At 46.3% G+C, this 22,908-nt stretch overlaps 1 protein-coding gene across 1 annotated transcript in view; it reads left to right on the top strand.

Annotated features, from left to right (window-relative positions):
• Positions 1-22,908, top strand: part of RNF10 (ring finger protein 10) — a 32,216-nt gene that overhangs the window by 3,380 nt on the left and 5,928 nt on the right. The window contains exons 2-7 of the mRNA XM_069758049.1: positions 326-510; positions 1,421-1,617; positions 3,548-3,638; positions 11,184-11,368; positions 12,367-12,503; positions 12,839-12,999. Coding sequence (XP_069614150.1) covers positions 326-510; positions 1,421-1,617; positions 3,548-3,638; positions 11,184-11,368; positions 12,367-12,503; positions 12,839-12,999 — 956 coding nt within the window. The remainder of the gene's footprint in view (positions 1-325; positions 511-1,420; positions 1,618-3,547; positions 3,639-11,183; positions 11,369-12,366; positions 12,504-12,838; positions 13,000-22,908) is intronic.

The raw sequence follows: 22,908 nt of genomic DNA, 5'->3' as shown, positions 1-22,908 counted from the left end.
CAGTAGCGGGTGATAAATACAGAAGTGATGTGTTTCTATTATACTTTCCCTCTGTTCCACTCCCGTTTTTTTGCTTACAAATACTGATGACAACTACTGAACGTGGCCTAAACGTGTAAATTCTCAAACTATTGCTTATTAACACCTTAATGAGGTTGTTCAGGTTTAGAAAAATACTTGTCTTCTAAAAAAAATTTTAAAAAAGTGCTACCGCTTTCTACAGGTGATATTGTCTCCCACTGGTTACTAGTCATGTTCCTGTTTTAGCTGATTTGTAGCTAGTGTTTTCCATGTTACTAAACTTTTATTGTTTCTACATTTTCAGATGGAAAAAATGGCAGTAGCTCAAAGCCACGCTATGGCAGCCGCAAGCGTGAAAATTCTTACCCCAAAAATGAGAGCTTTGCCAGTCAGACCCGCCGCCCCGGTCCACAGAAAAGCAAGACTTTTAACAAGGTTCCCCCTCAAAGAGGAGCCTCCAAACAATATACATATGGAAGACGAGAAGAGGTAGGAAGCAAGATGAGGTTTTATGCATGGAGAGGCCAAATGGGGGTTATCAGGGTCTTTAAAATTGATCTCATTGGTATATCAGTTGGGGTACAAGGGTTAGTATTCTCTCTGAGGTATTTTTGGTGAGGCGGGCACTGCCCTTCATTATTTAGCAGTCACCACTGCATGTCGTGAGGTGCATAGGATTAGTTTCTCATTTAAAGAGGACCTGTCACCAGGTCAAGAGTTTTGTGCTTTATCTTATACCCACTGCTCCCCCTGAGTATTGTTTTTAGGTTTTTGTTTTTTTGCCATATTTTTTTTAAATCTGCCATACTGTCCCAGAGATGAGACTTTTTATTTAATGCTAATGCTTATGGTCTTTTAGGAAGGAAATGTGGCCCATAAGATTCTGGGGTGTCTTTATGCTGCTCTGCATAATGACTGAGCCATGCACCTTTGTAATAAACTGTGCTTGGTCTCTGCAACAGTATGGTGGATTTTGGGGAGGGATATGAGTAGCAGGTATGAAATGAGGTAAAAAACTGTCCACTATTGACCTGGTGCGAGGTCCTTTAAGTTGAAGGGACTGACCTGTAATACCAACCACTGCCATAGTAAATGTGCCAAGTCCTCTTCAAACAGCTGATTGGCAGTGCGAAGGACAGGCCATCAATTTTAAAGTTCCAAATAACCCCTCTAATCGCCTTGGCCTCCATATTTCCAGGTTCAGTTCCTAGGTATACAACACTCACTCACTCACACCGTTCTGACACCAGTGCCAGGATGTCCTTTGTGAGCGGAGTTTGTATGCCCTCCGAAAGATGGTATAAATATCCAAATGGCCCTTGGCAGAAAAAAGATTCCCCACCCCTGGTATACAGCATATGATATATTTCAATCTGAAAACTGACACTATTGTTTGCAGGTAGCAGAAACTCAACGGGCAGAGTTTAGCCCAGCACAGTATTCCGGGCCTAAGAAAATCAGCTTGAACCACTTGTTAAACTTTACGTATGAACCACGCGGTCATCCTGGCGCACATAGAGATGGACCCGGAAACTGGGGCAGAAGAAACAAATGGGGCCACAAGCCATTTAACAAGGAGTTGTTTTTACAAGCCAAGTAAGTTCTGCCAGCAACTAAAGTTTCTCATGTTGATTAAAATAACACTGGTTAACTCCTGTTGGTTGTGCGCACATCTTGGCGGTTGTGACACCGTTACTTCGTTAAGGCTGCTCACCTCCCAATGTGGAAGTGAGTGGCGGTGGAGAATGCCTTTAACTAGCACGTCTGACTTTTTCTTCTATATTTTAGGATCCTCCTTTTCTTCTTTCTCATCTGTGACTTAAATTTTCATCAAGGGATTTTGGCTTCCTGTATAATTGTGATCACGTGGGTCTGACTCTTGGCCAGCATGATCACAGGTCGCTTGGCAGCTTTGGTCACAGCTCTAACATCTGAGATCAAAGAGAATGTTAAATTCTTATGTTGTGATCAAAGCTCATCAGGGCATACGGGCAGGAGTATAACCCACTTTGATCACAGGCATACCTATAATTTTCTTGGTCTTTAACATGAGCATACGCTCACATACATATACTGGGCATGTACTCCTCTTTGGTCAGTCCTCATCTGGAATACTGTGTCCAGTTCTGGGCACCACATTTTAAAAAAGACCTCAACAAACTGGAGCAAGTTCAGGAAGAGTGACTGGTCTACAAACAATGTCCTATGAGGAACAGTTACAAGACTTGGGAATGTTTAGTTTGCAAAAAAGAAGGCTAAGATGAGACTTATTAGCTGTCTACAAATATCTCAAGGGCTGTCACATTGTAGAAGGATCATCTTTATTCTCATTTGCACAAGGAAAGACTAGCAGCAATGAGATGAAACTGATTGAGAGGAGACAGATTACATATTAGAAAAAACTGACAGGGTGATCAATGAGTGAAACAGGCTGCCACGAGAGGTGGAGAGTTCTCCTGCAATGGAAGTCTTCAGAAGCTGGACAGACATCTGTCTGGGATGATTTAGGGTATGTGCACACGTAGAAAGGTCCACTGTGGATTTTTCCACAGCGGATTTGATAAATCCGCAGGGCAAAAACAGTGCGTTTTTCCTGCGGATTCTACTGCGGTTTTCTATTATGGAGCAGGTGTAAAACTGCTGCGGAATCCGCACAAAGAATTGACATGCTGCAGAAAATAAACGGCTGTGTTTCTGTGCGTTTTTTCCTGCAGCATGTGCACTGCAGGTTGCATTTCCCATAGGTTTACATGGTACTGTAAACGCATGGGAAAACGCTGCGGATCCACAGCAAAATCTGCAGCGTGTGCACAGAGCCTAAGTGAATCCTGCTTTGAGCAAGGGGTTGCACCAGATGACCCAGAAGGTTCCTTCCAACTCTAACATTCTATGATTCATTTGAAGAACCCAGGGCTGTATTCCTATTGTTGGGACATGCCTAAAGGAGAAAACAAGAGAACTTGCTGATCAGTGGGGGTCTGACCTCTGGGACTTGCACTGATGGGCAGAATGGGGAAATATTCCCCGGCAAGCGATTTTTATCCCAATTGGGCTATAGAGCAGCAGATTCAATGTACTACCGCTCCTCCATTTATTCTGTATAGGGTTGCTGGTAAAAGCCAAGTGCAATGCTTGTAAGGCTCATAAGATAAAAATGGAGCAATGATCAAGAATGTGCACTACCGCCTCATTTTAACAGGAATAAAAGTTCATTTCTGCCAGTCGATGTCAGACCCCGCGCTCCCCCCCCCCCCCCCCGATAATTTCACTTATATTCATAGCTTATAACTTTATAACTTTTCCACCTGACACCCCCTTAAATGCTCTGCTATACCTGGGCATGGATTTTTATTTTCTTACATTTCTTTACATTTCTGGTGATGCAAAATCCAGCTGTAAATGGTAAGATTACCCAAGACAACTTGTATCTGTGTTGCCAGCCAGTTTATTTCCTCCTTTCTGAATTTAGTTGCTACCTGTAGACTCTCTCTTAATCTAGCTACATGCATTCATGCTTTTCTTATAGCTGCCAGTTTGTGGTGTCGGATGATCAAGACTACAGCGTACATTTCACAGATCCAGACACACTTGTTAGCTGGGATCTGGTGGAGCAAGTGGTAAGTAGTATTATCTACACTGGTGTATTTTAGCATATTTAAAATAAACCTATAGCTGTTATAGTATACTAAATGGTGGCCCGATTCTAACGCATCGGGTATTCTAGAATATGTATGTAGTTTATTTATGAAGATTTAAGAATAATGCAATGAATACACAGAATTTTCCGGGTAAAATATATACATTATCATTTTTTTATTGCTTATAGAACTTAATACAACTGAACGAAATTATTAAACAGATCATCAATACATATAAACCGTTACATGAATAACTGTATTTCAATAAAAAATCGGACAAAAGTACATCGACACTATAATATATTTGTTAACAATATCAACCCAAAATATTTTTGTACACCACATTGACTGACAGAACTTAGTTCAGTCACGTTTACTGAACATGTGGCACTGTGACAGAATGTGTTCAGTAAACGTGACTGAACTATGTGGTGACCAATCAGCGATGCAGGATTTCCGTTGGACAGACAGAATAGGACGATTATATAGATTATATATTAAACCTATCAATTGTATTGCCCATAAAAAATTGAAATTCTGTATCTGTCAAGATGTGTTGTGCATTTCCTCTTATTCCTCCTGGAAATGTATGAATTGGGTGTTACCAGCAAGAGGGGCATCTGTAGATGCTGATACCGAAATATGCCGCCTCTTTGACAAGGAGAAATTAAATGCCCTGTTTATGTATCCATAACTTCCTATGGGTGAATGAATGTTTCCAGTAAAATAAGGAAGCATCATCTTTTTAAAAGGTCTATTTATAAAAAGCCAATAATTGGCACATACCCTTGGCCTGTATCGTTATTGCCCAATGAAGGGCACAGCCCTTATTTGTTGGGTGATTGTTCGAACTGACATTAAAGAGAACCTGTCAGCAGGTTTTGGCAACCTCATCTGAGAGGAGCATAGTGTAGGACGAGACCCTGATTCTAGCAATGTATCACTTACTTTACTGGGTGCAGCAGTTGTGATATAATCAGTGTTTTAGACGTAGCAGAGATCAGAACGCTGAGCCCACCCACACCACAACTTTTTGTATATTGACAGTGAGCAATCAGTGCTGGGGATGTGGTTGGACCAGGTCTTGCGCAGTGACCAGTCTGGGCAGTGATAATCTCCTGTTGATGAAGCACTCATTGTATGGAAACAGCACCCAGCCTAATAAATTACACATCTCTGGAATCTGTGTCTCGGCCACTACCTCATTCTGCCTTCAGATTACATGGCAAAACCTGGTGATTGATTCCTTTTAAAATGGTACTTCTGGGCAGCACATCATCCTGTCTTAACCCCTTCCCGACCTGTGACACAGCGTATGCGTCATGAAAGTCTGTGTCAATCCGACCTGTGACGCATATGCGGTGTCACAGAATGATCGCGTCCCTGCAGATCGGGTGAAAGAATTAACTCCAATTTCACCCAATCTGCAGGGACAAGGGGAGTGGTACTTTAGCCCGGAGGGGGGGGTGGCTTTGAAACCCCAACCCCCCCCCCCGTGGCTACGATCGCTCTGATTGGCTGTTGAAAGTGACGTTTCACTTTCGATCAGAGCGATAGTAATATTTCACCAATGAAAATTGGTGAATTACAATCCAGCCATGGCCGATGCTACAATAGCATCAGCCATGGCTGGAGATCGCGATCTAACCCCGCACCAAACCCCACCCCCACCGATCTCCCCTCCGTCCGGTCATTTCCTGTCCTCTGCTCCCCTCCGTCCTCCTGTCCGCTCCCCCCCGCTGTCCGATCTGACACCACCCCCCCATCATACTTACCGACCTCCCGTGTCCCTTCCGGTGTCCGTCTTGCAAAATGGCAGGCGCAGTGCGCCCGCCGAATCGGCCGGCAGATTCGATACAAGTACATTGTGATCGCTGTGATAGGTTCTATCCCCCCACCCCCCTTATCACCCCCATAGGTAGGGACAAAAATTAAAATAAAGAAAATAGTCCGTTACATAGCGCCACTAACGCAATGTAACGGATCCGTTAGCGCAGCCATTGACCGCAATGTATCTAACACATCGCTAACTTATGCCATTTTTGGCATGCGTTAGCGATGTCCCGTTATTTTCTAACGGACCTCGAACGCTGCTTGCAGCATTTTTGGGTCCGTTTTCGCTAGTGCAGATCGGGCATCGCTAAATGCAATCCCTTTTTGTACATTGCGTTAGCGCATTCCGTTAGTGCAATCCGTTTAGCGCATACGCGAACGCAATGTGAACGTATCCTTAGGCTATGTGCACAGGTGCAGATTTGGCTGCGGATCCGCAGCAGTTTTCCATCAAGTTTACAGTACCACGTAAACCTATGGAAAACCAAATCCGCTGTGCCCATGGTGCGAAAAATACCACGCGGAAACGCTTTGCTGTATTTTCCGCAGCATGTCAATTCTTTGTGCGGATTCCGCAGCGTTTTACACCTGTTCCCCAATAGGAAGCCACAAGTGAAATCCGCACAAAAAACACTGGAAATCCGTGGTAAATCCGCAGGTGAAACACAGTACCTTTTACCTGCGGATTTCTCAAAATGGTGCAGAAAAATCTCACACGAATCTGCAACGTGGGTACATAGCCTTAGGGTTGGAATTGGGGCTAGGATTGGAAATATGGTTGATTAGACTGTGGGTATGGTTAGGGGTGTGTTGGGGTTAGGCTTGTGGTTAAGGTACCGTCACACTTAGCGACGCTGCAGCGATACCGACAACGATCCGGATCGCTGCAGCATCGCTGTTTGGTCGCTGGAGAGCTGTCACACAGACCGCTCTCCAGCGACCAACAATGCCGGTAACCAGGGTAAACATCGGGTAACTAAGCGCAGGGCCGCGCTTAGTAACCCGATGTTTACCCTGGTTACCATCCTAAAAGTAAAAAAAAAACACAGTACATACTTACCTACAGCCGTCTGTCCTCCAGCGCTGTGCTCTGCACTCCTCCTGTACTGGCTGTGAGCACAGCGGCCGGAAAGCAGAGCGGTGACGTCACCGCTCTGCTTTCCGGCTGACCGACGCTGACAGCCAGAGCAGGAGGAGTGCAGAGCACAGCGCTGGAGGACAGACGGCTGTAGGTAAGTATGTACTGGTTTTTTTTTTTTTTACTTTTAGGATGGTAACCAGGGTAAACATCGGGTTACTAAGCGTGGCCCTGCGCTTAGTTACCCGATGTTTACCCTGGTTACCAGTGAAGACATCGCTGAATCGGTGTCACACACGCCGATTCAGCGATGTCTGCGGGGAGTCCAGCGACGAAATAAAGTTCTGGACTTTCTTCCCCGACCAGCGACAGCACAGCAGGGGCCTGATCGCTGCTGCCTGTCACACTGGACGATATCGCTAGCGAGGACGCTGCAACGTCACGGATCGCTAGCGATATCGTCTAGTGTGACGGGGCCTTTATGGTTAGGGGTGTGTTGGGGTTAGGGTTGGGATTAGGGTTGGGGTTAGGGGTGTGTTGTGGTTAGGGTTGAAGTTAGAATTGAGGGGTTTCCACTGTTTAGGCACATTAAGGTCTGGTCTGGATACACATGATGAGAGCATTATACTGCCTCTGTACAAATCCCTAGTTAGACCGCACATGGAGTACTGTGTCCAGTTTTGGGCACCGGTGCTCAGGAAGGATATAATGGAACTAGAGCGAGTACAAAGGAGGGCAACAAAATTAATAAAGGGGATGGGAGATCTACAATACCCAGATTAGCGAAATTAGGATTATTTAGTCTAGAAAAAAGACGACTGAGGGGCGATCTAATAACCATATATAAGGGGACAATACAAATATCTCGCTGAGGATCTGTTTAAACCAAGGAAGGTGACGGGCACAAGGGGGCATTCTTTGCGTCTGGAGGAGAGAAGGTTTTTCCACCAACATAGAAGAGGATTCTTTACTGTTAGGGCAGTGAGAATCTGGAATTGCTTGCCTGAGGAGGTGGTGATGGCGAACTCAGTCGAGGGGTTCAAGAGAGGCCTGGATGTCTTCCTGGAGCAGAACAATATTGTATCATACAATTATTAGGTTCTGTAGAAGGACGCAGATCTGGGGATTTATTATGATGGAATATAGGCTGAACTGGATGGACAAATGTCTTTTTTCAGCCTTACTAACTGTTACTATGTTACATCAGGGGTCTCCAAACGCAACATGGCGCCACCATTGATTCCAGCCAATCTTGCATTCAAAAAGTCAAATGGTGCTCTCTCTCTTCCGAGCCCTGACATGCGCCCAAACAGTGGTTTACCCCCACATATGGGGTACCAGCATACTCAGGACAAACTAGGCAACAATTATTGATGTCCATTTTCTCCTGTTACCCTTGTGAAAATAAAAAATTGCTTGCTAAAACATCATTTTTGAGGAAAGAAAAATGATTTTTTTATTTTCACGGCTCTGCGTTGTAAAATTCTGTGAAGCACTTGGGGGTTCAAAGTACTCACCACATATCTTAGATAAGTTCCCTGGGGGGTCTAGTTTCCAAAATGGGGTCACTTGTGGGGGGTTTCTACTGTTTAGGCACATCAGGGGCTCTGCAAACGCAACGTGATGCCCGCAGACCATTCCATCAAAGTCTGCATTGCAAAAGTCACTACTTCCCTTCCGAGCCCCGACGTGTGCCCAAACAGTGGTTACCCCCCACATATGGGGTATCGGCGTACTCGGGACACACTGGCCAGCAACTTTTGGGGTCCAATTTCTCCTGTTACTCTTGTGAAAATAAAAAATTGCGGGCTAAATAATTTTTGAGGAAAGAAAAATATTTATTTTTACGGCTCTGCGTTATAAACTTCTGTGAAGCACTTGAGGGTTTGAAGTGGTCACCGCACATCTAGATTAGTTCCATGGGAGGTCTAGTTTCCCAAATGGGGTCATATGTGGGGGAGCTCCAATATTTAGGCACACAGGGGCTCTCCAAACGCGACATGGTGTCCGCTAACGATTGGAGCCAATTTTTCATTCAAAAAGTCAAATTGCGCTCCTTCCCTTCCGAGCCTTGGCGTGTGCACAAACAGTGGTTTGTGACCACATATGAGGTATCGGTGTACTCAGGAGAAATTGCCCAACACATTTTAGGATCCATTTTATCCTGTTGCCCATGTGAAAATGAAAAAATTGAGGCTGAAAGAAATTTTTTGTGAAAAAAAAAGTACTTTTTCATTTTTACAGATCAATTTGTGAAGCACCTGGGGGTTCAAAGTGCTCACTATGCATCTAGATAAGTTCCTTGGGGGGGGGGGGTCTAGTTTCCAAAATGGGGGTCACTTGTGGGGGAGCTCCAATATTTAGGCACACGGGGGCTCTCCAAACGCAACATGGTGTCCGCTAAAGATTGGAGCCAATATTTCATTGAAAAAGTCAAATGGCGCTCCTTCCCTTCCGAGCCCTGTTGTGCGCCAAAACAGTGGTTCCCCCCACATATGGGGTATCTGCGTACTCGGGACAAATTGTACAATAACTTTTGGGGTCCAGTTTACCTTTGGGAAAATAAAAGAGAAATTGTTGCTAAAACATCATTTATGTGACTAAAAAGTTAAATGTTCATTTTTTTTTTTCCTTCCATGTTGCTTCTGCTGCTGTGAAGCACCAGAAGGGTTAATAAAAAAAATTGCGCCATTTTCTGATCTGGGGTCGGTTGAGGGCTTATTTTTTGCGTTCCGAGCTGGTGTGTTTAATGATACCATTTTGGTGCAAATACGTTTTTTTGATCGCCCGTTATTGCATTTTAATTCAATTTCGCAGCGACCAAATAAACGTAATTCTGGCGCTTCAATTATTTTTCTTCCCGCTACGCCATTTAGCGATCAGGTTAATGCTTTTTTTATCAGGCGATTCTGAATGCGGCGATACTAAATGTGTAAGTTGTGTAGAAGCTGGCACAACACGATCGCCTCTGCTACATAGCAGCGATCTGATGTTCGCTGCTATGTAGCAGAATTGCAGGTGTGCTGTGAGCGCCGTCCACAGGGTGGCGCTCACAGCTGCCGGGGATCAGTAACCATAGAGGTCTCAAGGACCTTTATGGTTTCAGTGTACAAGCATCGCCGACCTCTGATCATGTGTCGGCGATGCGATCATTTCCGGCTGCCCGGCCGGATGCGGTAGTTAAATGCCGCTGTCTGCGTTTGACAGCGGCTTTTAACTAGTTAATAGGCACGGGCAGATCGCGATTCTGCCTGCGCCTATTACGGGCACATGTCACCTGTTCAAAACAGCTGACATGTCCCAGATTTGATGCCGGCTCACTGCCGGAGCCCGCATCAAAGCGGGGCTTCTGACCTCGGACGTACTATCCCGTCTGAGGTCAGAAAGGGGTTAAGGTCAAAATAGGCTGATCATGAAGGGGGTAAAATGGCCCTGATACTAAAGTGTGGTAGCTGATAAAGGTGTCTAATCCAACTGTGCAAAACACTTTTAGGCCAGGTACAGACAATCTGGAAGTGGCAGCTCTATGGACACAGATCATGTTCGCTGCATCCAAAGCGCTGCTGTGTATTGAACGCAGGTGAATCCGTGTCCAATACACTCAATTGGTGAAATTGACAGGCTGCGGTCTGGAGAGACGCTCCGTGTCTCCGCCTAATGCGGGTGAGCCGCAGGTGTCGGTGGATGCATAGTGGGCATGGGATGTCTTAAAATCCTATCCACTATTCTGTAACATCTGGACGCAGCTGCTGCATTCAGACCATTGCAGTTTTATTTCTCCATATACTTGTGAGGGTGGTTCTGTCTTATGGGGGGGATTTTGAGGTGTAGTTTTTACTGGTAACAATTTTGGAAACTTGCCACTTTTCATTCTGTTTAAGAACGTGTAGCCAACAGCAATTCTTGCATTGTTTTGCATTTTACGCTCTCCATTGTGTGGCCTGAATAGTGACATGGTAGATCTGGCTAGCACGGTTACCATTGATCCTGGCTGTTTGTATCCAGGCTTCCTCAGCGATTGCATGGGAATTGTGCCTGTAGTATCACAATGAATTCTAGGTCAAGTAAACACTATAGGTGACATATGTAGGTCATTTTGCCCAGGTTCAGACTGAAGGTTTGTAGTCACCTCAGACTGTAGGCTTCTGAATCCTCAAGCACACGCACCACGCTGTCAGGATTCACCAGACTTATGGTCATGTGACCACAAGTATGCAATTTTCATACATGTAGTCTCTTGTCAACTAGACGTGTGGGGCTTTATTCATTTGGACTGAGTGAGACTGAGCACGTCTAGTTGGTATGTGTCCGGAAGTATGCAAACTGCATACTCACGATAACGTGACTGGCTCTTACTGTAAACTCCAGAGAATCTTGACAGTGTGCGTTGCGTGCAATGTGAGGATTCAAATCTGCAGACTGTCACAAGTCTAGACAACCCTGTTAAGGTGTTAATGGAAAGAAATTTTCAGCCGATGACCTGTTTCTAATTCATTGACATCTGACTTCGTATTTCAGTACTTTTTGGACTGGCCTTAGACTGCTTGTGTAATTGCCACACCAGCCATGTGCAGACTGATAACTTTATACACTGTGTTTTGTCTGTTTTTCAGCGCATCTCCAGTCATGAAGTGCCATCTTGTCCTATATGTCTGTATCCCCCTATTGCTGCAAAGATCACTCGCTGCGGACACATTTATTGCTGGGCTTGCATATTGCACTACCTATCGCTGAGTGAAAAGGACTGGAGTCGCTGTCCGATATGCTACAGCTCAATTGTGAAAAAAGATCTGAAAAGGTAGTAATTATTGATGGCACAGACGGCTGGAACTGTTAAAGCTTTTTATGCATTATGGACACACTGTATATTGTATACACCTAAACACTATATATAAGGTGTGGACGCCTATATATATAAATGTATACGCCAGGGCTGTGGAGTCAGTAAGCCAAACCTCTGACTCCACAGCACTGCCCCCTACTGAGCATGTACATAAAGTGCAGCACAGATTCAACTAAAAGCCCAGAGCCTTAGATCAGGGACAGAACAGACATTTATAGGACACTGGTCCATTTTTATATTGACTCTGACTCCACAGCGCTGGTTTGAAGAGCAATCATTGAATGGCTGGAAACTTTGACTAGTGCCAACTGCTCTACCATCTATCAGCTGTGGAATTTACTATTGTGGGGAATGCTAAGGGAGATGAAAAATGGTGTGGAGCTATGGATAACGCATTGCATCAGTGCTGTGCAGCCTATAAAATTATTTCATTATCACAAGACTTGCATACCCAAGGTGAAATGGGTATTGCCAGAAGAACAACTTGGAGATGCTTATGTATATCTACAAAGGTGAAATGTATTTTGGAAAAATCTTCAAAATGGTGATCTCAAGTTAGTAAATTGCTTTAGTTGCATTCCAGGAGAGGGGTTAACTCTTAACATCCCAGTCGGATCTCTCCACCCACTGATTTCTATACAGCACTTAGCTGCTGAAGTCCCTCTTGTCCGCTCTCTTTTGCGGATTTCTGGCAGAAATGTCCAGTTTTTGTCAGGAAAATTTCTGCAAGAAATCCTGACGTGTGCAGAAAGCCTTCTAGTTCTACTAATACTACAGTTCTCCTCAGAGCTGTCACCCAAGCAAGAAAGATGGTCTTGCTAGAAACAAGGAATCAAAGAGCATGCATGCCTCTGACTGCTCTAGAGACAACTTGAGAATACTTGCTTTTTCAAATGTTTGTAGCTTCTAAGGACAAAGATGCTCTTGATTCTCATTATTTGGATTGTTTGCAGCGTTGTTGCCACAGAGCGACCACTTTATTCTGTCGGTGACACCATTACAATGCAGCTGATGAGGAGGGAGAAGGGTGTGCTGGTGGCTATGCCCAAGTCTAAGTGGATAAAACTGGATGAGCCTGTTCATTTGGGAGGTAAGAAGTCCGCATGGTCTGAAGACACTAAAGGATATTTATCAATTGTTCTTACAGTATACTGTATATTTAGACTAGACTGTCTTAAAATCTGCATGATTTATCACATTGATAAATTGTGGCATTTTTAGACTCTCTATTGTATTTGTTTGCTTTGTGACAAATGTGCTAAAATGTTAATTCAGCAGAAGTTTGTCATACGTGCATCTAGCATTGAGACCGGTTTGGAAGTGAAGTGTGTTTTTTGTTCTTTATGATGTTCTCCAACCCCCTTTCCACAAGTGTAATTGCCAAACTATCAGATGTTTGTATTAAATTATGATTTTTTTCATTAGATGAGGAACATGTCATGTTCTCCAAGCTTCTGCTGGCATCGAGAGACCAGATCTTCAATCAAGTGATTTCAGAGGAGATGGCTGCCCTGCTAGAGCAGCACAGAATCGAGGGGGATACCCCCGAAGCCTGTTTTATAGAAGCTGCCATTCAGGAGTTGAAGGTGTGAAATGATATGCACAGAAGTTAGGAGCTATTATTTGTGAGGGGGTGGGGAAAGGTGGGTGGGTGTTTTAAAGGGAACCTGTTAGCAGGTTTTTATTTATCTATTTTTTAAATACTGAAAGGTTATTTATCCATTCAAATGTTGCTCTTGATGGAGAAAATGATAATACATATACGTATTTAACCCCTCTCTGACATCGGGCGTAATAGTACGCTGTCAGACACCCTCCCTTTGATGTGGGCTCACTGCCAGAGCCCACATCTTACTGGCACATGTCAGCTGTTTTGAACAGCTGACATGTGCCTATAACAGCCACAGGAGTAATTGTGATCCTCCCGCGGCTGTTAACCTGTTAAATGCCATTGTCAAACTCTTAACAGCGGCAATTAACATGCACTTCCAGCAAGCGCACTGGAAATCCACCCATCAAGGATCCCGGTCACGTGATCGCGGGTCACTGATGGGTTGGCATGACAACCAGGTCTCCTGCAGACCTCTATGGTTGTCACTGCCGGATTGCTATGTGTGCCGGCTGATTGGCGGTGCTCATAACAAGTGATTAATTCTGCTGCATATAGGCGACCTGATCATCGCCTGTATGTAGCAGAGCCGATCAGGTTATGGCACCGTTTAGTCTCCCATGGATAAATAAAAGTTGAAGTCAAAATCCCCCCGCCCCCCCTATCGCACCATTCAAAATTAAACAATTTAAAAAACAAACCTACACATTTGATATCGCCGTGTTCAGAATCGTCCGAGCGATCAATAAAAATAGAAAAAAATTTACCTGATCGCTAAACGGAGTAGCGAGGGGGGAAAAAAAAATAAAAATGCCAGAATTACTACTTTTTTTTTTTTTTTTTTTTTGTTACCGCAACATTACATTAAAAGGCAATAACAGGCGATCAAAAGATCGTATGTGCACCAAAATGGTATCATTAACCACTTACTGCCCTCAGATGTACTATTGCGCCAATGTTGGTATCCCTCGCTTTGATGTGGGCTCTGGCAGTGATCCTAACTCGAAGCTGGGACATGTCAGCTGTTTTGAACAGCGGACATGTGCCCACAATAGGGTGCGGGTGGAATCACGATCCACCCGTGCTTATTAACTAGTTAAATGCCGCTGTCACTCGGACAGCAGCATTTAACAAGCACATCCGGCCAGAAATGCACACACTGGTGACCCAGTCACATGATCGGTGGTCATTGGTGCATCGACAAGACAACCAGAGGTCTCCTTGAGACCTCTATGGTTGTTGATGCCTAATTGCTGTGAGCGCCACTTTGTGGTCAGGGCTCACAGCAAGCCTGTAATTCAGCTACATAGAGGCGATCTGAGCATCACCTCTGTAGCTGAGCTGATAAAGTTGTGCTTTCTTCTAGCCTCCCATGGAGGCTATTGAAGCATGGCAAAAGTAAAAAAAAAAAAAAAAGTTCAAATCGCCCCCCATTCAAAATGAAACAAACAAATGTGTAGGTTTTGTTTTATTTTTTTTCTTTTATCGCCGCGTTCAGAATCGCCTGATCATTAAAAAAAAAAAAAAGTATTAACTTGATCGCTAAACAGCATAGCGATGGTTAAAACACCAGAATTACTTTTGTGGTTGCCATGACATCGCATTAAAATGCAATAACGGGTGATCAGAAGAACATATCTGTACCAAAATGGTATCATTAAAAACGTCGGCTCAGTACGCAAAATATAAGCCTTCACCCAACCCAAGATCACGAAAAATGGTGACTCTACGGGTATCGGAAAATTGCACTTTTTTTTTTTTCTTTAGAAAAGTTTGGATTTTTTTTTTTCACCACTTAGATAAAAAAAAAACCCTAAACATGTTTGGTGTCTATGAACTTGTAATGACCTGGAGAGTCATAATGGCAAATCAGTTTTAGCATTTAGTGAACCTAGCAAAAAAGCCAAACAAAAATCAAGTGTGGGATTGCACTTATTTTGCTACTTTACAATTTTGAATTTTTTTTTTTTTTTCCGCCTTTTCCAGTATGATGACGTTCAAAAGTACAACTTGTCCCTCAAAAAAACAAGCCCTCACATGGCCATATTTACCGAAAAATAAGTTATGGCTCTGGGACGTAGGGGAGCAGAAAACGAAAACACAAGCACACAAGCATTTGCATGTTCCCAAAAACTAGTTTAATCCACATGCCTGCCTCCATCCACCCCTTCACAACCTCAACAAACTCCCCTCTCTGGTGCACATCAAATATATTCAGTTAATAAAGTATTAGTAAATTGAAAACTACATCCCTTGCTAACTCCTCAAATACCACCCTAAGGCATCTAATCCAGATGCCCCATGGCCTTCCAAATGTAGGCGTTGCTCCCCTTTTTAATACAACTTTTTTTAATAGAAGTATCGTGTGGCTCAAAAACCGGGTTATTTTGTCAATCGATGGTGGGGGTCCTTTGCATTATTTTGCATAAGAATTTGCCAATGGATTACAAGACAATGGAGACATGAACTTGTAATACAACCCCTGGCAAGTTATGGAATCACCGGCCTTGGAGGATGTTCATTCAGTTGTTAGTTTTGTAGAAAGAAAGCAGATCAGACAAGACTCAGAACTAAAGTCATTTCAAATAGCAACTTTCTGGCTTTAAGAAACACTAAAAGAAATCAAGAACAAAAAATGTGGCAGTCAGTAATGGTTACTTTTTTTAACAAAGCATGGGGAAAAATTATGGAATCATGAAAGCAAACAAAAAAACACTCCAATACATCACTAGTATTTTGTTTGTTTGCACCACCTCTGGCTTTTATAACAGCTTGCAGTCTCTGAGGCATGGACTTAATGAATGTCAAACAGAACTCTTCATCAATCTGGCTCTAACGTTCTCTGATTGCTGTTGCCAGATCAGCTTTGCAGGTTGGAGCCTTGTCATGGATCATTTTCTTCAACTTCCACCAAAGATTTTCAATTGGATTGAGATCCGGACTATTTGCAGGCCATGACATTGACCTTGTGTCTTTTTTCAAGTAATGTTTTCAGTTTTTGCTGTTGCAGGATGCATTATCTTGAAAAATTATTTCATCATCGCCAAACATCCTTTCAATTGATGGGATAAGAAAAGTGTCCAAAATATCAACATAAACTTGTGCATTTATTGAAGATGTAATGACAGCCATCTCCCCAGTGCCTTTACCTGACATGCAGCCCCATATCATCAATGACTGTGGAAATTTGCATGTTCTCTTCAGGCAGTCATCTTTATAAATCTCATTGGAACGACACCAAACAAGTGTTCCAGCATCATCACTTTGCCCAATGCAGATTCGTGATTCATCACTGAATATGACTTTCATCCAGTCATCCACAGTCCACAATTGCTTTTCCTTAGCCCATTGTAACCTTGTTTTTTTCTGTTTAGGTGTTATTGATGGCTTTCGTTTAGCTTTTCTGTATGTAAATCCCATTTCCTTTAAACGGTTTCTTACAGTTCAGTCACAGACGTTGACTCCAGTTTCCACCCATTCGTTCCTCATTTGTTTTGTTGTGCATTTCCTGTTTTGGAGTCAAATTGCTTTGTTTCCGGTCTTTGCACTTTGATGTCTTCCTTGGTCTACCAGTATGTTTGCCTTTAACAACCTTCCCATGTTTGCATTTGGTCCAGATTTTAGACACAGCTGACTGAACAACCAACATCTTTTGCAACGTTGCATGATGATTTACCCTCTTTTAAGAGTTTGATAATCCTCTCCTTTGTTTTAACTGACATCTCTCATGTTGGAGCCATGACTCATGTCAGTCCACTTGGTCCAACAGCTCTCCAAGGTGTGATCCCTCATTTTTAGATGCAGACTAACAAGCAGATCTAATTTGATGGAGGTGTTTTTGGGTATGAAAATCTACAGGGTGATTCCATAATTTTTTTTATTTTTCCTCAGAATTGAATGATTCCATAATTTTTCCCTATGCTTGGTTAAAAAAAAGTAACCATTACTGACTACCACATTTTTTTTGTTCCATATTTCTTTTAGTGTTTGTTAAAGCCAGAAAGTTGCCATTTGAAATGAATTTAGTTTTGTCATGTCTGTGATCTGCTTTTTTTCTACAAAATTAAACTGAATTAACATCCTCCAAGGCCGGTGATTCCATAATTTTTGCCAGGGGTTGTATAGAGGTATGGGAGTAATCATTATAGGTACATTTTGGTTGATTTACTGTGGAGTCTAATAACCTGCTGAAGGGTTCACTTTGCCTTTAACTAAAGCTGAAGATTAATCTCTCCACATTTTTTGCTTCCCCATCTGAGTAGTGTAGAGGCAAAGATCCTTAATCTAGCAATGTCACTGAGCTGCCTGCTGTCACTCTCATAAAATCACTGTTTGTCCTGCAGATCTATTAGTTCTTTGAGTGCTGAGCTCTGTATAAGGCTGGGTTCCCATTGCGTTATGGGACCGCGTTAAACGGACAGCGTTAAACGGCGAAATTAACGCCGTGCAACGCGGCCGTTAACGCGCCCATTCACGCTAATGGGAACGCGCTTCACTAGCGCGTGCCATGTTCGGCACGCGCAAGCGACGCGCTGGTGATTCCTGGCGCGCCGCGGACGCTGCTTGCAGCGTCCGAGGCGCGCCCGCGGTCCGTTCCCCGCTCTCGCAGATCGGGGATCTGCGAGAGCGGGGACGTTACCGCGACCCCGACTGCAGCCCCATATAAAACATTGCGCTAGCGCTAAACGGATTGCACTAACGCAATGTGACCCTAGCCTAACCCCACCACTGATTGGCAGCTTTCTGTCCATGTACAATCGGTGGTGGGGTTATACAAAGCTCATGAATATGAAGGACTGCCTGGCAGCAGGTTTACTAGTCCTCTAATTTGCGAAGAGTGATTTTATAAAAACTACAGCAAGCAGCCCACTAACTGGCACTTCACTGGAATCTGGTTTTGTCTCTACATTATACTGCTCTCAGATTAGGTGACAGATTCCTTTTCTCTATCGCCTTTCATTGGGGGACACAGGAACCATGGGTGTATGCTGCTGCCACTAGGAGGCTGACACTATGCAAATAAAAAGTTAGCTCCTCCTCTGCAGTGTACACCCTACCGACAGGAAGTAGGATCTTCAGTTTAGCTTAGTGTCAGTAGGAGGTGGACACGGGTCTTTCATTAGACCCTTATCTACCTCAATGTGCGTCGTTCCTTTTCAGGTTTTCCGGAGGGATACAGGGTGAGCAGTCACACCTGTACTCCCACAATGCGGACTATGAGTACGGCGTGTACTGCCACCCCGTATCCTCATAGATCCCTCTCCAGGACCAAGATCCTAGCACACAAGCGTGCTGAGAAGTCCGGTCCTGGCTCCGTCCCCCACCCACTCGCCCACCAGAGCCTGTCGGTTGGAGGAGACGAGGACGTCCATCACAGCTCCGTGGACGTCTCAATCCCCTCAGGTTAGTAACTGCGTGGGATGTCTAAGGTGAGTATTTCCCCTAAATCTCCAGATCTTCCCCCCTTACTCTCTCGCTGTGTGGGGGAGTAGTAGTCCCTAGATGCGCTGCTCTATCCTCTATGGCGGCGCTGATCTCATTTTAAAAGGAATCCCAGGGGCAGCAAGACGTGCAGTAGCTCTGCACTACAGGTTATCCCCTTCTTCGGGGCCGCAGTGTCCTCCCTGCGGTCGCGCTGCGGCTGCAATGTCACTTTTCTGGCGGCGTCGGCACCGCTCCCCCCGGCGGCCGCCCTGCAGGCTTCGGCGCCGCAATCCTCTTTCCGGCGGCGCCGGCCTCTAATTTAGGTCCCGGCTTCTGCCGGGGCCTACTTCGGCGCCGCCTTCCGACCTCCCTGCAGCCCTGGCAGGCTGCCGCGCTGCTCTGCGGCACATTGTTCCGGGGCCGCGATCTCTTTTTCCGGCGGCGCCGGCCTCTAATTTAGGTCCCGGCTTCAGCCGGGGCCTACTTCGGCGCCGCCTTCCGACTATTCCGTCCTCCCTGCGGCCCTGGCAGGCTACCGCGCTGCTCTGCGGCACATTGTTCCGGGGCCGCGATCTTTTTCCAGCGGCGCCGGCCTCTAATTTAGGTCCCGGCTTCCGCCGGGGCCTACTTCCGGTACCGCGCTCCTCAACTTCCGCTTTCTTCGGGCGGGCTTTCTCCCGCCCGACAAACTGTGCCCTGCAATCTCCGCCCACCGGTGTCATCTGGGCGGACTCCGCCCCTTCCTCCACGTCGCAGCTGAGCACAGGGCAGGAGATTTCACACGCGCATTTTCACTGAGAGCGTTCATTTCTGGGGGCACAGCACATCTTCTGCGCGGATTACAACCAGAGGCCGCAGGGCAGCAGCTCCATCTTTCTGTTCCACTGCTGTTCTTCAGGCCTGCAGCAAGTTCCGAACAAGAGTGCCCCAGATATGTCTACCTGTTCTCCTAGGGGCTATCGTTCCTGAGGAGCATCTTCCAAGCCGTGCAGCCTTCCATCTGGACACCGCAGCGCCTGCCGTGAGTACCTCTGCACCGCAGTTTGACTCAAACCCCAGCCCCCCCCCCCCCCCCCCCAATCCTCTGTCTCAGGGGCCGGAGTCACTTTTTCCTGTGTCTTAGTGAAACACTTTCAGGGTTCGCCTTGCAACCGCAAGCCTCTCTCAGGCAGGCCTGCAGCAACCCACTTTATGTTCCCTGCTGCTCCGCCTCAGAGCGAAGTCCCCACCCCAGGCTGGGCCTCCCCTCTGTCTCTATCAGTAGCGGATCTCACACGGGTGTCCCAGACCCTTGTGTCCATGCTCGATCTGTTGCCCCTGCAGACTTCCGTAGTAGCCAGCGGGTCGCAAGAATCTCTGTCCGAGTCTTCCAATACAGGCCGCGAAAGATCCAGATGGGAACGCCGGTCTGAGTTCTCTTCTCGGTCCATCTCGCCCCACGGTCCTTCTCTGTGGTCGAGTTTTCCCCTTATCCTCCCCCTCTCGGAGGGCGAGGCTTTTTATGATGTACCTTCGGAGGATAATTTGGGGCCGGAGTCGGACCATATCATAACATGAGGGATATGGTTCAAAGCCTCATTGGAGCGTCCAATCTGACCTGTGGCATCTAAGATTCCTCTACGGAACCCGCAGATCAGGCGGTTTCGTTTAGACGGTCTAAACTACCTCCCAAGGGATTCGTTCCTCATCCTGAATCGAGGAGCTTCTGGCCAGAGAAAGGGAGAATTCGACCAGACGTTCTCAAAGAGACAAGCGTCTTGGAGTCTCATATCTCTTTCCTCCGGATCTCATCGCCAACCGGTATGAGAGGCGATGGAGAACGACCTCTCCCTCTGTGGATCCGCCGACTGCTAGACTTGCCACTAAGACAGTCCTCACGCTGTCCGGTGGGGCGACTCTGACAGATTCCATCGATAGAATCATGGAATTCTTCGTGAATTTCGGCATCATCCCTATGCCCGGCTTTCGCTTCCACTTTGGTTTCGAAGTCGGTATCCGAAAGGGCTAAAACAATTCCGTTGGGACATTCAAGCCGGAGCTCCACCAGACTGGCTGGCGGAAGCTGCCACCCAGATTACTCACGCAGGGGTATAATTTGTTCCCTGGACGTCGCGTCTTCTGCCGCTCAGACACCCAGTAATGTTGTTGCCAGCTGTCGCTCTGTTTGGCTCAAGAGCCATCAAAGAAGTCCCTTACGAGCCTGCCCTTTTCAAGGATCATGTCCTTTTGGTTCCAAGCTGGACCAAATTATTAAGGACGCCACTGACGGCACCAGTTCTCTTCTTAGGCGGCAACTTCGGTCCTTTCGGCCTCTTTTTTTCGTCGTTTCGCGGCATCAGATTCCCTTTCGCAACAGAGGCCACAGGCACGTTAAGAGAAGAAGGTATTCTTCGACTCACTACTTCCTGGCGTTCCCGCTAGTCCTAAGGTGGATTCTCCAGGTCCAGGACTGGAAGTTCCACCTAGGCATGACCCACGACTAGACCCCAGCCCGTTTCTCAGGCTGGGCAACCGTCTTCTGTTTCTAAGGGACGTCTGGGTCTCCTCAGTAGAGGACGCATGGGCCAGGGCACTTGTATCCTCTAGATACAAAATCTTCATTTCCGGCCCTGGGATCGTTTTCTTCAAATTCCAACCTCCAAGAGACCCCGCTCTAGTCCCGGGTCTCTTTACAGCCATTGTTTCCCTCATTAAATCCGGGGTAATCGTTCCCATCCCAGAACAGGAACAGTTCAACGTTTCACAGGCTTCTCTTCGAATCTTTTTGTACTGACAGAGGACGACAACGTTCGTCCCAGTCTGGATCTCGAATTGCTGAACAGGAAGTTTTGTCGGAGACCTTCAGGATGATATTCCCTCGTTCAGTAATCGCTTCCATGTAGGCTCAGGAATTTCGGTTTCAGGCGCCCGAAAGTCTATCCATCTTTCCCGACACTCTAGCCGTTGCGGGTGGCTCGCCAACAGGAAGAATTTCCGTCTTGTTCAGCGCCTCGTAGCTCCGGGCATATTCTTCGACGCTTGTCGGACCAGTCTCTTCCTTCCCAAAGACAGGATTTTCCTCCTTTTGTCAGGAAGTTCGCTTGCTCTCCTCCTTTCCGATGGGCCTTAAAGGTCCTAAGGAGGTTGGTTGCAACATCGGAAGCAATTTTCCCTTCGCCCGTCTCATTCAAGACTTCTTCAGCAGGCTATGCTATCACAGGGGACAGGTCTGGCTTCTCCCTGCATCGTCCGATCCGGCTTTCTCCTGGGTCAGACGGTTCCTCGACTGGTGGCGGAGGTCACTTCTTTTATCCCACAGCAGATCCTTCACAGCATTTCCTTCCTTCCAGTTCCCTGGCAGGTGGTGACGACGGACGCCAGCCCGCTCGGCGGAGGCGCGGGGCTTTGTCACCTGTTCTTTTCAGGGTTGTAGGTCGGCGCAGGAGTCCTCTTTGCCGATCATTGTCCTCGAGTTCATCTTTCTGTCTTCCTTCACTGGGTAAGGATTCTCAGCAGCCTGCCAATTCGAATCCAGGCAGACAATGACACAGCTGTGGCATATGTCTACCACCAGGGGTGGTCTCGGCGTTCTCTGGCCTCGGCCGAGATTCCAGGATCCTCCTTTGGACAGAGGCAACGGTCCTGGGTAGCTCCGCAGTGCATGTCCCCGGTGTGGACATTTAGGCCGCCGACTTCCTCAGCCGCGAGGGCCTTGCGGCAGGGAAATGGTCCTTACTTCAGGAGGTTTCCTTTCATATTGCTCTTCGATGGGGGACTCCAGAGGTGGTCCTCATGGAGTCCCGATGGAACAGGAAGGTCCCTCGGGTCATCCCAAGGTCCCGCGATCCTCTCGCAGTGGTGTTGACACTCTGGCCATTCCTTGGTCGCAGTTCGTGCTCCCCTATCGGTTCCCTTGCTTTCCAAGCTGTCGAAAAGATCAAGGCGGGATAGGTGCCGGTCATTCTGATCGTCCCGGATTGGCCCAGGAGGTCTTGGTTTGCGGACATCGTCAATCTTCTCACGGACACCCCTGGTGCCTTCCAACAGACCCGATCTGCTGTCTCGGGGTCCGATCTGCCACCCGAATTATCGGTCGCTCAGTTTAACGGCATGGCTGTGGACTCCACAGTTGTGAGAGCGTCCGGCCTTTCGGACCGGATGGGTCACACTATAATCCAGGCTAGGAAGCCTTCGTCTTCTTCCAGGATCTACTTTTCGTACCTGGAAGGCTTACTTTCGTTGATGCGAGTCCAACCGCTTGTCACTATGTCCTTTTCCCTGCCTTCCATGTGGTTTTCCTTCAGGCAGGACTGGATTCGGGCTTCGCTCTCAGTTCTCTAAAGGGCCAGGTTCCTGCGCTCTTCTTCCCTTTAAGAAGACGTTCTCTTCTCAGCCACAGGCTAAGACCTTCCTTCGAGGAGTAGCCCACGCTGTCCCTCCGTACAGGGCCTCTGTGGATTCATGGGCTTTAAAGGTTGTGCTG

Source organism: Ranitomeya imitator, chromosome 1 (assembly GCF_032444005.1).
Source record: "Ranitomeya imitator isolate aRanImi1 chromosome 1, aRanImi1.pri, whole genome shotgun sequence".
Classification (NCBI taxonomy): Eukaryota; Metazoa; Chordata; class Amphibia; order Anura; family Dendrobatidae; genus Ranitomeya; species Ranitomeya imitator.
Note: the sequence above shows the minus strand (reverse complement) of the source record. Positions and strands in the feature narration are given on the sequence as shown.